The following is a 13,781-nucleotide window of genomic DNA, read 5'->3' as shown; positions in this document are numbered from 1 at the left end:
ATATACCCTGGACCTTTCCCCCAGGAAGGGAGTTAGGGGGCCTCTTCAGAAGCAGGGAATGAACAAACCCACTGGTCAAGGATCCTCTTGCCTCCCAAGTTCATAGACAAGAGGTGATCAGCTGGGGTCCCTCACCTTTGGGTACACAATGGAAAGGGGGTTGTTGGAAGAGATCCAGGGAGGACTTGACAGGTGGCAAGTCCTTGGTGATAGTCCCAGGATCCAAGAACTTAGGCTGGGGCCCTAAGGCAATGAACATGTCTTCTACTTTCTCTTCCTCTTGCGTGGCGTTTCCAGGAGTCCCTCCCTCTGCTCCCTACAGTAGGACACCCTGGGGGGCTCTGGCCCCTTCCTTCTGAGGCCTGTGGTCACCCCACAGCCCTCCCCTTCTCCCTGAGCTAGGCCTGGGGGATGAGCACACCACACACACTCAAGGCGGGGCCAGATGCCCACAGCTCCGGCCTCATTTTGTCCCTGGGATTGGATCCCGGTGCGGGGTGGGGCTGGGCTGTCCCATTCCCCAGCAAGCCTCCTCTGCTGAGAAAACTGGCCACAGACAGGCGTTGGCTGAGGAGGGGACCAGCCGAGCTCCCAGCCCTTTCTTTCCGACTCAGACCTGGCCCATGGCTCCAGGCCCAGGCCTCCCTGCCTCTCTGGCTCTGTGCAGACCCGCAGCCCGGGCGACGCCCGACCACAGGGCTCCCGAGTGCGCGGTGCCGGGCACCCTGCTCCTGCTGCTCGCCTACCTGGTTTACCTGGCGCTGGGCACCGGCGTGTTCTGGGTGCTGGAGAGCCCCGCGGCGCGCGATTCCAGCGCGAGGTTCCAGCGCGACAAGTGGGCGCTGCTGCAGAACTTCACGTGCCTGGACGGCCCGGCGCTGGACTCTCTGATCCGGGTCAGGGGCGAGCGGGGCGGGCGAGCGGGGGGCACGCGGGGGCGAGGGGGCACGCCCTGGCTGCGGCCCGGGCCCCGCCGGCAGCACTCAGGGCACAGAGAGGCGGAGGGGTTCGACGCGGACCTCCTGGGGGGGCGGGGGCTGGAGGGGCGGGCTGGAGCGCGGCGGGAGGGAAGCGGGCGCGGCGCTCAGTGCCCGGGTAGGGCGGAGAGGGCACGACCCGCCCCGTGGAGAGGGTTGCCAGGCGCCAACACCGGAATGTGAGCATGGGGAGGACGGGGGGCGCGCCGACCCGGGTCCGGGGCTGGCGGGGCGGGGCGCTCGCACGGCCGGGGAGGTGGCGGGGCGAGGGTCCCACCGGGCCCGCGCGCCGCTGTGTCGGGGTCGCACCGCGGGCCAAGGACGGAAGGGCGCGCCTGAGGCCTTGCACAGAGAGTGCAAACATGCGACCTGGGGGGGCGAGGAGGACAGGGGGCGACGGGCAGTGTCTGGGGATGCGCTGAGTGGGAGTCTTGGGGTAGGAAAGGGTACAGGGCGCTCTTGTCCCAGCGGGTGAGTGGTATGGGGCCGGGAGCTCGAAGTGCACAGACCCGCTCTGAGAGAAGCGGGGGGCACTCACAGGGGCGCTCTTTGGCTGATCCCGCTCTACTCGGGGTCTTCGGACTCGGGCTGGACGCGTCCGGGAGATCCAGAGGTCCCGGAGCACAGAGACTGCTCAGGGAGTGGGGGACGCAGCGGGGCGTGGGGGAGGGGAGAGGCAGGGGAGGGTTCTTGGGGAAGGGGGGGATCGCAGATGGATGGAGGTCTCCTTTCACTCCGGGCAGGACACAGCCGACCGGGACCCGCCCAGAATTGGCGGATGTTTTAACGTCCCGGGACCTCCCTTGGTCCGGGGACCCAGACAGCTGTGTCCCTAGCCCCAAATGCCGGACCCGCAGTCCTGGCGCCGCCTCCATCGAGGAGGGCAGGGCCTGAGTCCCAGAGCGGCCATTCCGAAGCCAGTCCCCAGAAGGTGGCAGGGAAACGTTTCTGGGTGGGAAGTGACCCTGCACTGGAACAGTGGTAAGGTTCTGAGCACTTGGACTGGGCTGACTGGGCAGCAGGAAGACTGTCTCTGCTAAGGACCTCAGGTCGCACCTCCACCCACCCCCCACCTCTACCCTTTCACAAATGCAGCGGAACTGCCTCGTCCTGGAGGCTGGGCGGCACCCCTTTTGCAGAAGTGCTGAACCTCCTTACCTGCAGCACTGGCCCAGGGAGGATGACAGTGATGGCCATGATAGCAGAGAGTGCTTCTGCAGAGCCCTCGCTGTGTGTCAGGCATTGTTCCGGGGGGTTAACTCGCATTTACTCATTTCATCCTCACCTACATCCCATTTCCGAGATGAAGAAACTGAGGCTCAAAGAGGTTAAATACAAGTACATGGCTGCATAGCCAGGGAGCTGGGCCTGTTAACCACCAAGATGGGGCTTGGTGCGGATCTGTGGGGGGTGTTCCCCAAAGTTCCTGCAGGGCTTTCATCTCCTTAGCTTCCCCTCCAACCCCCTCTGCTCCACACGCACTTCGACTTCGCCCCTTCCTCAACCATCCCGTGGCTTCCACCATCCCCGAGATAAGGATCTGGTGTGTCCGAAGCCCAGATCTCCCACTGAGTACAGACAGACAGGTACATGCAACTTCCTCAGATTCCCCCAAGGTCAAGAGCAAGCAGCCCTCCTCCTCCCAGCCCTGCACCTCCACCTATTCCAAATCTCTGTCATCGGCCCCATATCCACACACTCCCACAGTGGTCTTAAAGGCTTCCCTCACTACCCACACCAAATAGGGCCAACGGCCTAGGCTTTTGAGTATCTCCTCTCGGTTCCTCCTGGACCACTCCGCCAGGATGCAGGCTACTCGCCCCTACAAGGCTCTCTCCCCTTCTGGTCTGCTCACACCTCTGTTGCCAGCTGCCAGGGAACACACAAACCGGATCTTGCCTCCTCTTTGTTCGGTGACCTTGGGAGAGGCCTGCTGCTCCATCCCTGGCATGGCAGAGCCAAGCATGACCTGGCTCCCACCTGTCTTTCAGTCTCCCTGTACTAAATCCCAGGCACAGTCCTGCCCCGCAGGAATCCCTAAATCTCCCTAAATGTCCTTCCACCAGGAGCAGTCCCTTTCAACTCTCAGAGAAGGCCCAGCTAAAACCTCACCCCCTCCATGAAGACTTCTGCCCCTACCCCCGGCAGAATGAACACCTTTCCTCTTTGCATTCCTATTATTATATTTGTAACCATGAGGATGATGGCAACCACTGGCACTTACCACGTCTCAGGTACTGTTCTAAGTCTACACCGAATAGCCTATTTAACCCACACAACAACTCTATGAAGTAGGTGCTATTAGTATTCCCGTTTTACAGATAAGGAAACTGAGGCACAGAGAAGTTGGGTATCTTGTCCAGGGTCATGCAGCTCTACCGCCTTAATGCCCAAAGCTGCACTGGCTGCACTGTATGAGTTAAGTCTGTCCCTGTCCCGCTGAGGACTGAGGTCCTGTCTCTTACATCTCCGGGTCCCCTAGAACACCACGTGTCCTGCCTGGCAGTGCTCGTTGCAAGGATGGGAGTGAGCAGGGGAGGGGGGGTGGAATGGTGTTCTTCCAGCTGGTGAGACACCCTGAGCTGACCTGGGGTCTAGGGTAAAGAAGGGAAGGAGCTGTCCCCATGGTCCCTGCCCCTGGCGAGGCCCTGGGTGGAGGGGAAGAACCTACTTGCCCTGCAAGGGCTGAGATTGCAGAGTGGTTGAATGTCCATGAATGTGTGTGTGTGTGTGAGTGTGTGTGTGTGTTTGTACACACACGCATGCGCATGTATTCATGCACACATGTGTATGTGTTTGGGTGCAGGGGCCCAGTTGCCCCACAGAGCCTGGTGGTCACTGCAGCCTCTCCCCCAGGGCATCATCCAAGCATACCAAAGTGGGGACATTGTCCTTGGCAACACCACCAGCATGGGACGCTGGGAGTTCATGGGCTCCTTCTTCTTTTCCGTGTCGACCGTCACCACCATTGGTAAGAGTGGGTGGGACTGGGGAGGCTGGTCTCCCCCTAGAGGATGGGGGGCAGGGGACCCGTGCCTTTTAGAGGGGTCACTAGGGCCCCGTGACTCCAAGCGTAGTCAGGCCCTGCAGTGTGGCCACTGCCTGTGGGCAGGATCTCGGGCTCCCCTGGGATCTGCTGAATCAGTTTCTGCATTTCACCAAGGTCTCCAGGAGGTTTGTGTGCAACACTCACATTTGAGAAGCACTGCTCTGGAGGATCTCTGCCTCACACAACCTTTCAGGAAGCAGGGGGTCTCCCCTGTGCAGCAGTAAAGATGCTTCTCAACTTTATAAGTGTCCAGAGCCAAGCCCACCCAACACTGAGCCCAGGGGTGGAGACGAGGGGCAAGGGAAAATTAGGAAGGAGGGAGGGGCCGAAATCTAAAAAGAGCCTTTCCGGCCCCTCTTCTCAGCATTGGGGAAAGGTGGCCGTTCCTGGAAGCCTCTCCCCAGCTCGCTGTGGCACCCTTCACCCTCCTCACCATCTTCTCCAAGCCCACTTCCTCCCTCACACACAGGGACCCCTGGAGCCAGATCTCAATCCCGTCTCCCTAGCCCTGCCTTCAAGAGAGCAAAGGTAGAAGTTATCTTGGGAAGGTGCCTGGGGGCTGCTGGAAAGGGAAGGAGAAGAGCAGCCTAGGTCCCTCCAGCTCTGAAACCCAAGAAATGACTCAAATGCAGAACCCCATCCCCCTGCCCTTGGGGTTGCCCCTCCCTGCATGACACTGGATTTACCACCAGGTGGCAGGCTGACACCACTGCTGGCCAGGGCCACCTCCACCAGCTCTGAGTGTGCCAGGATCCTCTCCCCAGGAACCAGGGTCCCAGCCTCCGTCCTCCCCAGAGTGGAGCCAGGCAGGAGCACCCAGAGGACTCTCCATCTAGTTTTAAAGCAGCAAATAATTCTTGGTAGCGGGTCTGAGGGCTACGCAGGAGCTTGGGCAGCCCTCCTCCTTGAGGCAAGCATGCTTGGGGGAGGCCCCTCAGACTCCACAGACCCTGTGACCCTGGAAGGACTAGCCAGGATGGTATTTATTCCTCTTTACACCCACTGAGCCTAGTACAAAGCCCCAATACAGTGGACACTCAACAAATCCTGACACGTTAATGAATTCCAAAAACACCCATTCCACCTGCACTCACTGAGTCCCAGGGTGGGAGGGGATGTTGAGGCGCAGTCACTGCAGGGAGGCCTCCCTGTTGTGTGGGGGCCTTTAGTCTCTAAACCCTGCACCTCCTACACCCTTTGCCCCAGACCCTGGACTTTGGCCCTCTGAATTCTGACTTTGGTAGCCTGTCCCTTCCTCTTTACTCGTCCTGACGCAGCTCTCTCTGAAGGGAAGAAGGGCAGAGGAAGGGGGAGCCCACCCCACCCTGCACACATGATCTACTTGTACTAGGCACTGTGAGGGACTCTTTTACAATTGAGATTTCAATTGAGGGGCTCTTTTACAATTGAGATTTGTCCATATGGCCTTATCTCCAAGGATAGGGCTTATTATTTTCATGTCACAGAGGGGGAAACTGAGGCACATAGAAGTTACACAATTTCCCCAAGGTCACATAAGCAGCAGAGTTGGAATTTGAAACCCAGCTAGGGGATAGTATTGCTCTTAAGCATAAACCTTTAGGAGGTTTACAAGATAGAGTGGGAATTCTAAACAACAGGAAGAAAGAGAGGGCCATTCTGGGGTGGACAGTAAGGAAGTTCATGTCCCTGTGATTCTGACCACACACGCATGCACGAGCATGCAGAGGGGATGCAGAGAGAGGAGGAGGAGGGCAGAGACAGGAAACAGGGTACCTATGGAACACTCCACAAGGAAAGGAAGGAATAATTTGAGAGACACAGCAGAGGACTGCCTCCTTGGCATCCCTGGGGCCCTGGGTCCAGCACCCAGTAAAGGCTATACTTTCCAAGACCCAAGATGAAATAGGGTCTGACAGGCCCTTGAACACTTCTAGACCAGCCAGACAGGCCTGAGCCCCCACTTTGTCCATCACCTATGAACTCCATCTCTGGCTTGCTCATTCGTTCACTTATCCAGTCATGCATTCATTCAACAAATAGACTTAGTAGCTGTGGGAGCCTGACAGTTCTGGGGAAACAATGGTGAGCGGAAAATGACAAGTCCCTACCTTTGGGGGGTGCTGACATTCTAGTGCAAGAGGACACCCAACAAATAGATACATAGACAATATTCAGGGGGTGGGAGGTGCTTTGAGAAAAATAATGCCAGGTAAGGGGCTCTGATAGTGAAGGGGGCTATTGTATATCGAAGGCCTTGTTGATACGGTAAACTTGAAGCAGAGACATGAACAGAATGAGGGAGAAAACCATGTAAATATCTGGGGAAGCAAGTGCAAAGGCCCTGAGGTAGGAGTGTGACTGCTGGGCTTGGGCAACAGGAAGGAGGACGAGGTGACTGGAAAGGTTGGAAATGAGGCCTGACTTTGGAGAAGGTGCAGGGCAGCCACACAAGGCCTTCCTGGTAGGGCTCTCTCAGGATGTCCTGGGGCTGGACTAGCAATGGAAAAGAGGTGACAGGTGGGAGACCTGCTGAAGTAAGAGGTGGCTTAGATGGAGCATGGGGTTCTAAAGCAAGGGGGCTGCTGATGTCCTCAGACCAGAAGCTGGTGCAGTGGAGTTGGGTCATTCATCCATTCATTCACGAAGCAAACATTCCTCTAGCAGCTTCAGTATACTAGATGCTTGAGGGGACACATTCCCATCCATGACACATCTCCATTGCCTCCTTTTGTCCCATGGCACACTGTGAGGTAGATGTATACCCACCTTACAGACAAGGACACAGAAGCTCAGAAAGGTCAAACCATTCACCCAAGGTCCCACAGCCTTCAAGGGGCTGAGCTGGGATTCAAACACAGGAAGCACCTCTGATTCCAAAGCCCATGCTCTAGATGAGTGCATGCTTTGGCCACTCTTGGGACTATGCCCTCTGAGACCCCCCAGTAAGGTGAGAGTGAGGTAAACCACCAATACAAGTGAGCATGGGGTATGTAGGAGTGCTGACCCAGTCTGCCTCCCCAGGGGGTGCAGGGTGCAGGGCATCTGTTCATCTATTGACTCATTCATTCCTGTATTTCTCATTCATTCATTCATTCATTCATTCATTCATTCATTCATTCTTAAAACTCATTCAACACACATTTGGTGAGCACCTATGAGGTGTCAGATCCTGTGCCAGTTGCTGAGAATAAAAAGCTGATTATGACTCAGCCCATGCTCTTGAGGGGCCCTTGAGAATAGCAGACTTGGAAACAAATCATTCCCATACAGTGGGTTCCCCTCAAAGCCGGCAGAGGGCTGGGGGAGCCATGGCACTGGGGCTGCCATTTCTATGCTCTTGGTAGAGGGAGAGTCATGCTCAAAACACAGAGGCAGGAAGGGGCTGGGGACTCAGCAGGGCAGGAATGTGGCCGGAACTGGGAAAGTGGGGGACCAGATGAGCTTGGCTGGGTGAGACTTTGGGCTTTCCTCAGCAGACTCGAGGAATCCTGGGAAACAATATAATCAGGCTTGCATCTGACTCAAGGCAAGACAGCGGTGCTGACCAAGAAGTGGGGGGACAGAGATGGAGAGGAATGACGGAGAAAAGAATGCCCAGGCTGATGGACTCTTTCGAGGAATGCCTCGTCCCCCTAGCCCTCCCCCTCCCCCAGGGCACCTGATTGTCCATCCACCGCCCCTCACTTCCAAGGGGCTTGGGGGGGGAGCCCAGAGACAGGAGCCTAGAGGCAACAGGGCCCTGGCTGGAATGGTGTCTGTCCCAGAGGTGCAGCATCTGGAGGCTCCACACCCTTCCGTGTCCCTCTCCACGTCCTTCTGTTGGTCCCCAGAGGGGAAACAAAGGGAGAGGATGGAGTCTTACACTTGGTGGGTTTGCGCTCACACACACTGCTGAGCCTCCTGGAGCTTCTGTTTTCCAGTCCGTAAAACATGGGGCGTAATCCCCACTTGGACAGCCGGTTGTGAGGTGGGACTGAGGGAATGAAGGCGCAGTCCTGGAGCGGGAACAAAAGGTCTCGGTAAATACCAGCTGCCGAGTCTGGAGGGGGTGAGGAGCAGTGGCCCCTGGGGATGGAAAGGGCCCCTGATGTGCCTCCATCTCGCCTCAGGCTACGGCAACCTGAGCCCCCGAACGATGGCCGCCCGCCTCTTCTGCATTTTCTTTGCTCTTGTGGGGATCCCGCTCAACCTCGTGGTGCTCAACCGACTGGGGCATCTCATGCAGAGGGGGATGCACCGCTGTGCCCGCAGGCTGGGGGGCGCCTGGCAGGTGAAGGGGCTGTGGGAGTAAGGGGAGGGGCGGGTTATGCTACGATGAGCCAGGTAGTGGGAATCAGGGGCCCAGAAGAGCAGGGGTTACTTCTGGAAAGCAGGGTTCCTGGTGGGGATGTGGTGGGATTGGAGGCCACTGCCCAGAATGCGGGTCTTTAGTAATAAAGGGACATCAGTGGGGGAGACGCCGTGGTACCTGGGGGACAGGAAGGGAATGAGCCAGCCAAGGTCTTGCCCAAGAACCTGGAGAACGCAGACTACGTAGAGGGGTCGCAAGGGCAGCCCCTTCCTCCTGGCAGGGAGCATTCGCCTTGCCTCCAACTCTGGACCCCCCCCCCCCCCCGGCTGTCTTGTCCCCCAGCACTGGGTAGTGGCCACACAGGGCTCTATGTGCACCCACAGGACCCGACCAAAGCTCGGTGGCTGGCAGGTGCTGGTGCCCTCCTCTCGGGCCTCCTGCTTTTCCTGCTGCTTCCCCCACTGCTCTTCTGCCACATGGAGGGCTGGAGCTACGTGGAGAGCTTCTACTTCGCCTTCATCACCCTCAGCACCGTGGGCTTCGGCGACTACGTGATTGGTGAGAGAGCCCTGCAGGCAGTGGGAGAGTGGCCTGGACACTCAGCTGCCGGCCTTCCAAGGAGTTTGGGGGGGAGCCCAGGTGCATTAGTGAGGACTAATGCCCGCTCCGTCTGCTGGCACCTGCTATGTGCCAGGCCCCGTGGAGGTTTGCAGGCCCAAAGTCCAAAGGATACGGTCCTTGGCAAGTTCAACCTGCTTTGTTGTGTGATGGGGCCAAGATCCAGCTAAAAAGTGACACCTGGAGTTTGACCCCAGGGCTTGGGGCTGGCTGTAAGTCACACTCCTGGCCCTCTTGACAAGCACTGGAAATGTCTGAGGCTCAACTATTGTTATGAGCGCTCACCAAGTTAGGGGAGTCCCTGACCTCCCTCCCTGATCCTTCCTTGTCCCGGGGTCTCTCCTCCCCACTTCACCCTGCCCCATGAAATGCCAAGCTTCCCACTCTCCCTGGGCCGCGGTCCATTTGTTCCACATGGCCACAGGGACTAGGCAGGAGAGTCTGCATTGGAAAACAACGGGCAGACAAGCTTTGAGCACCAGCAAGGAAGGGCTGTGTGGTCCAGAAGGCCCAAGGTGAGGTTAGATCAGCGGTCACCGCCCAGTGTGGGCAAGGCGAGGGGCCCAGAAACCTCTAGCCTTGCGTAATAAAGATGAGGCAGGTGCCCAGCAGGTGGCGGTAGAGGAACATTCTGTGGGCCTTCAGGGGTGGCTGGGCCCTTCGCTCCGCCTCATCATCCCCCTTTGCTGTCCTCCCCTGAAGGTTCACCACAAGAGCAGTGGCCACGGGTACCACCAACACAGTGGTCTCAAGGGGCTCTACACCCTCCCTCAGATCCCTGGCCCTCAATTAGGGAGGAGCCCTGCCCTTCTTCACATCTCTAGAGACAGAACCCTGCCTGGAATATTGAAATGAGGTCTTACCAAAGTAACAAGCAGTTAGCTCATCAAGCAACCTAGAGTGACAATTTTTTGCCCGTTTTACTAAGGAGGAAGCTGAGGCTCAAAGAGGCCAAGCCATTTGCCTGAGATTGCACAGCTAGCTCGAATTCTGATCCGCTGACTCCCAAGCTCATACTCTTTCCAGACCACCTCACACACCCCCTCTCTGGGCCTCAGTGTTCCTGTCTATAAAGTGGGGGGCCTGGGCTAGGTGATGGCCTTCTCACCTGTGTGCAGAGCCCCCTTCCCTGAACCTCTCCTTCCTTGGGAAGAAGGGTCCTGTGTCAGGGGCCTCATGCTGGCCCTTCCCGATATCCTCCATCCTGGGAGGAAGCCTGTTGCTCTGGAAGGACATCTTGGAAGTTTCCTCCAGCTGAGTATGCTCTCACTCCTACCCTCAAAATGGAAAGATGCGTCTAAGGAGAGCTGAGCCCAATTGCTCCAAGGGCCCCATCTAGCCCCCTCACAGCTCAGAGAGTGATTCTGGGATCTGTCCTCTCCTCTCTGTTCCCACTGTCATCTCTTTAGTCCAGGCAGAGCAGTTGCATATGGCTGGCTACACAGATTAGCACTGCACAACCCTAAGGGGAGTTGCTATTCACACAGAGCACAATGGAATGGCACCCATGGATTTGTGCAGCCTGTATTTTTGTCTACCCTTGGCTCTTAGGACCTTTAAAAGTGACAGGTGTTATCATGTCACCTGCCCAGCTCCTCTGAAAACATTCAGTGTTTTCCCACAGTCTTAGGATCGAGTCCCAAATCCATGATTTTGGCAAGGGCCTCTGTATGGCTGAGCCCTGCCTCCCTCTCTACTCTGAGCTCTCCCTCTTCCACCCTGCAACTGGGCCACCAGGAGCTCAGCCGGAAGAGCCTCAACCCAGGCCTGCGAGATGTGATGGGTCCTGCCACAGCCTCCTGCACCACACACAGAACACTTGAAGGCCTCATCTGCAAGCAGAAACTGAGGCCCAGAGAGGGGAAAGAGGTTGACTAAGGTCCTAGAGCAGGCAAGCCAAGAGCAGGTCGAAGACAGACTCCCAAGCCAGGATACCTATGTTGCAGAATCTTCCAAAGCTGAGCGGGGACAAACCCCACTCCCGCCTCTTCCTCATGTCTCTTGACCTTCTCTGTCCTCCAAGGATAAGGTCAAACCCTTTCCTTGGATGGGAATGCTGAGGTCCACAGTCTGGACTCGGGGTGCCCGTTGTCCCTGTATCAGCAACCACAGGGGTGCTGTCTTCACGGTCGCTCTTCTTTCCCCGAAGGCCGTGGCCAAGAGCGGCACCCCAGTCCCAGCCATCTGTGCCCCCCCGGCCTCATACCCCCACATCCCCCAATTGCATTTGCAACTCATTGAAGCGCCTTGCCAGCTGCCAGATCTCCCGCCACTTACGATTTCGGCTAAAACAATGAAATCAAACCGGAGAAGGACACCTCCTCCCCCTCAGTTGCCAGGAGCAAGCCGAACTGGTGGGTGGCAGGGGCAGAGAGCTGGCTCACTGCTGATCTCATTTGGGACCGCCGGCGGAATCTTGGCCCCATAACCCAATCAGCTTAATCCAATCCTGGCTCCTGCCAGGTGGCGAGGTGGGGTCAAGGGCTGCAGGCTCATTCCCGAGCTGGGGCCCAGGAGAGGGGCCCAGGCTTCAGTGACTGGGAAGAGAGGTTGTCTTGGGACCAGCAGGGCAGGATGGGAGTGGACAGAGGGGTGGGTGGGACAGATCTCTTTCTGAAGACAGAAGACAGAAAAGGATGCTGAGGAAATAAGAAGACAGATCTCGCCCTTTGAACAAACCCGATCTGATGAGGGAGGCAAGATAGACCCCTAGGAAAGAGGGAAAAATTAAGTTATGGAGCAGGCTAAGCCTCCAATGACCTCCATCTGTCCCTTCCCTCTGCCATTGCTTATCCAGTCCTGACAATGTTGGGAGCACCCTTGTGGGGGTCTAATGGTGAGTAAAACAATCACCCAACTCCAGGTCTTGGGCACCTGTTATGTGCCAAGCACCATTCTGAAAACCTTAGATATTTGAAGCTGGTCCTGGAAGGTGGACCTCTTGTTGTCTCTGTTTTATAGATGAGGAAGTCAAGGCCCAGAGAGAATAAGTAGCTTAGCCGGCAGAGTACATGGGCTGGGAGAGAGTGTAACAGAGGGGCTCAGCCTCATCTCTGGGAGTGAAGACTAGCTGAGATCTATCTGTAGGATGAGGGGAAGTTAACTAAGCCAAGAGGAGTTGGAAATGAAGAGCATTCTGAGCTGGGAGGACAGCAAATGCAAAGGCAGGACTGATGATAGACGGAGGAAGTGGGGAAAGCCCAGAGTGACAAGCACAGCCCTCAGTGGGAAGAGGTGTGCAAATCGAGGCTGGAGGAGTAGATAAGGACCTTGGGAGAAGAGTTTATGATTTCATCCCAAAAACCAGGGCCTTGGAAAATAATCATCTTCCCCATTTCACAGGGGAGGGGCATTCAGACAGATGACGGTCACACAGCTAGGAAGAACCGAGGCGGATACAAACTCCTGCGGTTCCCTCTGTGCTTCCTAAAGCTCCTGGCAAGTTGCCTCTGTTTAGATATGAGGAAACCAAACACAGAGACAGGCAAACAACAGAGAAGGCATTAGAATCTCTTGGAAGGCTTATTAAAACACAGATTGCTGAGCCTACCCCCAGAGTTTGCATTCGGTAGGTCTGGAGTGGCGTCCGACCATTTACATTTCTAGCAAACTCTCAGGTGATGCTGCTGCTGCTGGTCCAGGGACCCCACTTTGAGAACCACTGGGATAGAGCGCAGAATCTGTCAGAAAGCCAAAGAGGAAATTTAGCTTCCAAACCCAAGGCATCAACCCAAGGAGGCTTCCTAGAGTCCTACAGAGGTGGCCACAAGGCCAGCAATCTCCAATCAATTTGAACTTCCCATATTCTGCTCATATGCATCAAGTCATGTGTGTCTGTTTCTGTTTGGGAATGTGGCCTTGACCTTCCCAGGCCTCCATCCTCTTACTTTGCCTCTCCCCCCAGGGATGGACCCCTCCCGGAGGTACCCGCTATGGTACAAGAATACAGTGTCCCTATGGATCCTCTTTGGGATGGCGTGGCTGGCCCTGATCATCAAACTCATCCTCTCCCTGCTGGAGACGCCAGGGAGATCGTGTTCCTGCTACCACCACAGCTCCAAAGAGAACTTCAAGTCCCAAAGCTGGAGACAGAACCCAGATGGGGAGGCAGAACCCCATTCACCACAGCCAGGCTGCCATCCGGAGGAGCCTATGGGAATCATGCAGCATCCAGAACCTTCTACTCACGTCTCATGCTGTGGAAAGGACAATTAGTTCTACTCCAGTATGTGTTCCATCTTCTTCCTCAGCAACAAGACCCCTGGTTTTAAGCTTAGCCCATGACCACTCAGACTAAAGACTACGTTTTTTATTAATCTCCTCTTGAGGCTATTTGAAGCTATATGATTAAATTCTGCCCAATAGAATCCACAGAGAAGTATCCTGTGTGACTTATGAATGTGACTTTTCGCAGCGGGGCGGGGAGGGGGGCGGGAGGTGTTCCTCTTCACTATTTCCTTTTTCTAGCTGGCTGCAATGCTGATATCATGGCTGGAGCTCCGGCAACCACGTGGCACCGTGAGGTAGAGGCCGTGTTTGAGATTGGTGACACAGTAAGATAGAAAGAACCCGGGGTCCTGATGGTGGCAGAGCTACCATAACAAACCTGGACTGAATACCTCCAGACTTCACTTATGTGAGAGAGAAATAAATGTCGGTCTTATTGACTACAGTATTGTTTGGGCTTTTCTGTCACTCACGACCACAGCTAATTCTAATTGACATACACACCCAGAGACAAAGGCAGCATCTGAGACTGAAAGACACACAGTGAGAATCCACTCCCTTCCCAGGTGAGTTTGCCCAGGACTCCCTGGTGAAAGGGATGGGTTGAAGGCTGAAGTACAACTCCTCCTCCACCTCC

The 13,781-nt window shown here is 56.3% G+C and overlaps 1 protein-coding gene across 1 annotated transcript; it reads left to right on the top strand.

Annotated features, from left to right (window-relative positions):
- Nucleotides 1-588: 588 nt before the first annotated feature.
- Nucleotides 589-13,353, top strand: KCNK17 (potassium two pore domain channel subfamily K member 17). The gene is made up of 5 exons (XM_034990583.1): nt 589-896; nt 3,834-3,948; nt 8,118-8,278; nt 8,683-8,857; nt 12,822-13,353. Exons 1-5 carry the CDS (start codon nt 624-626, stop codon nt 13,130-13,132), a joined length of 1,035 nt encoding a protein of 344 aa, XP_034846474.1. The 5' UTR covers nt 589-623; the 3' UTR covers nt 13,133-13,353.
- Nucleotides 13,354-13,781: the final 428 nt, after the last annotated feature.

The sequence above is a fragment of the Mirounga leonina genome, unplaced genomic scaffold (assembly GCF_011800145.1).
Source record: "Mirounga leonina isolate KUSES-001 unplaced genomic scaffold, KU_Mleo_1.0 Mir_53, whole genome shotgun sequence".
In the NCBI taxonomy this organism is placed as follows: Eukaryota; Metazoa; Chordata; class Mammalia; order Carnivora; family Phocidae; genus Mirounga; species Mirounga leonina.
This window is presented reverse-complemented; position numbering and strand designations above follow the sequence as displayed.

Coding starts and splice junctions, on each gene's coding strand:
- KCNK17 (XM_034990583.1), top strand. CDS start 624: ATGGCTCCAGGCCCAGGCCTCCCTGCCTCTCTGGCTCTGTGCAGACCC. Junction 897..3,833: donor CGCTGGACTCTCTGATCCGG/GTCAGGGGCGAG, acceptor CCTCTCCCCCAG/GGCATCATCCAAGCATACCA. Junction 8,858..12,821: donor CTTCGGCGACTACGTGATTG/GTGAGAGAGCCC, acceptor CTCTCCCCCCAG/GGATGGACCCCTCCCGGAGG.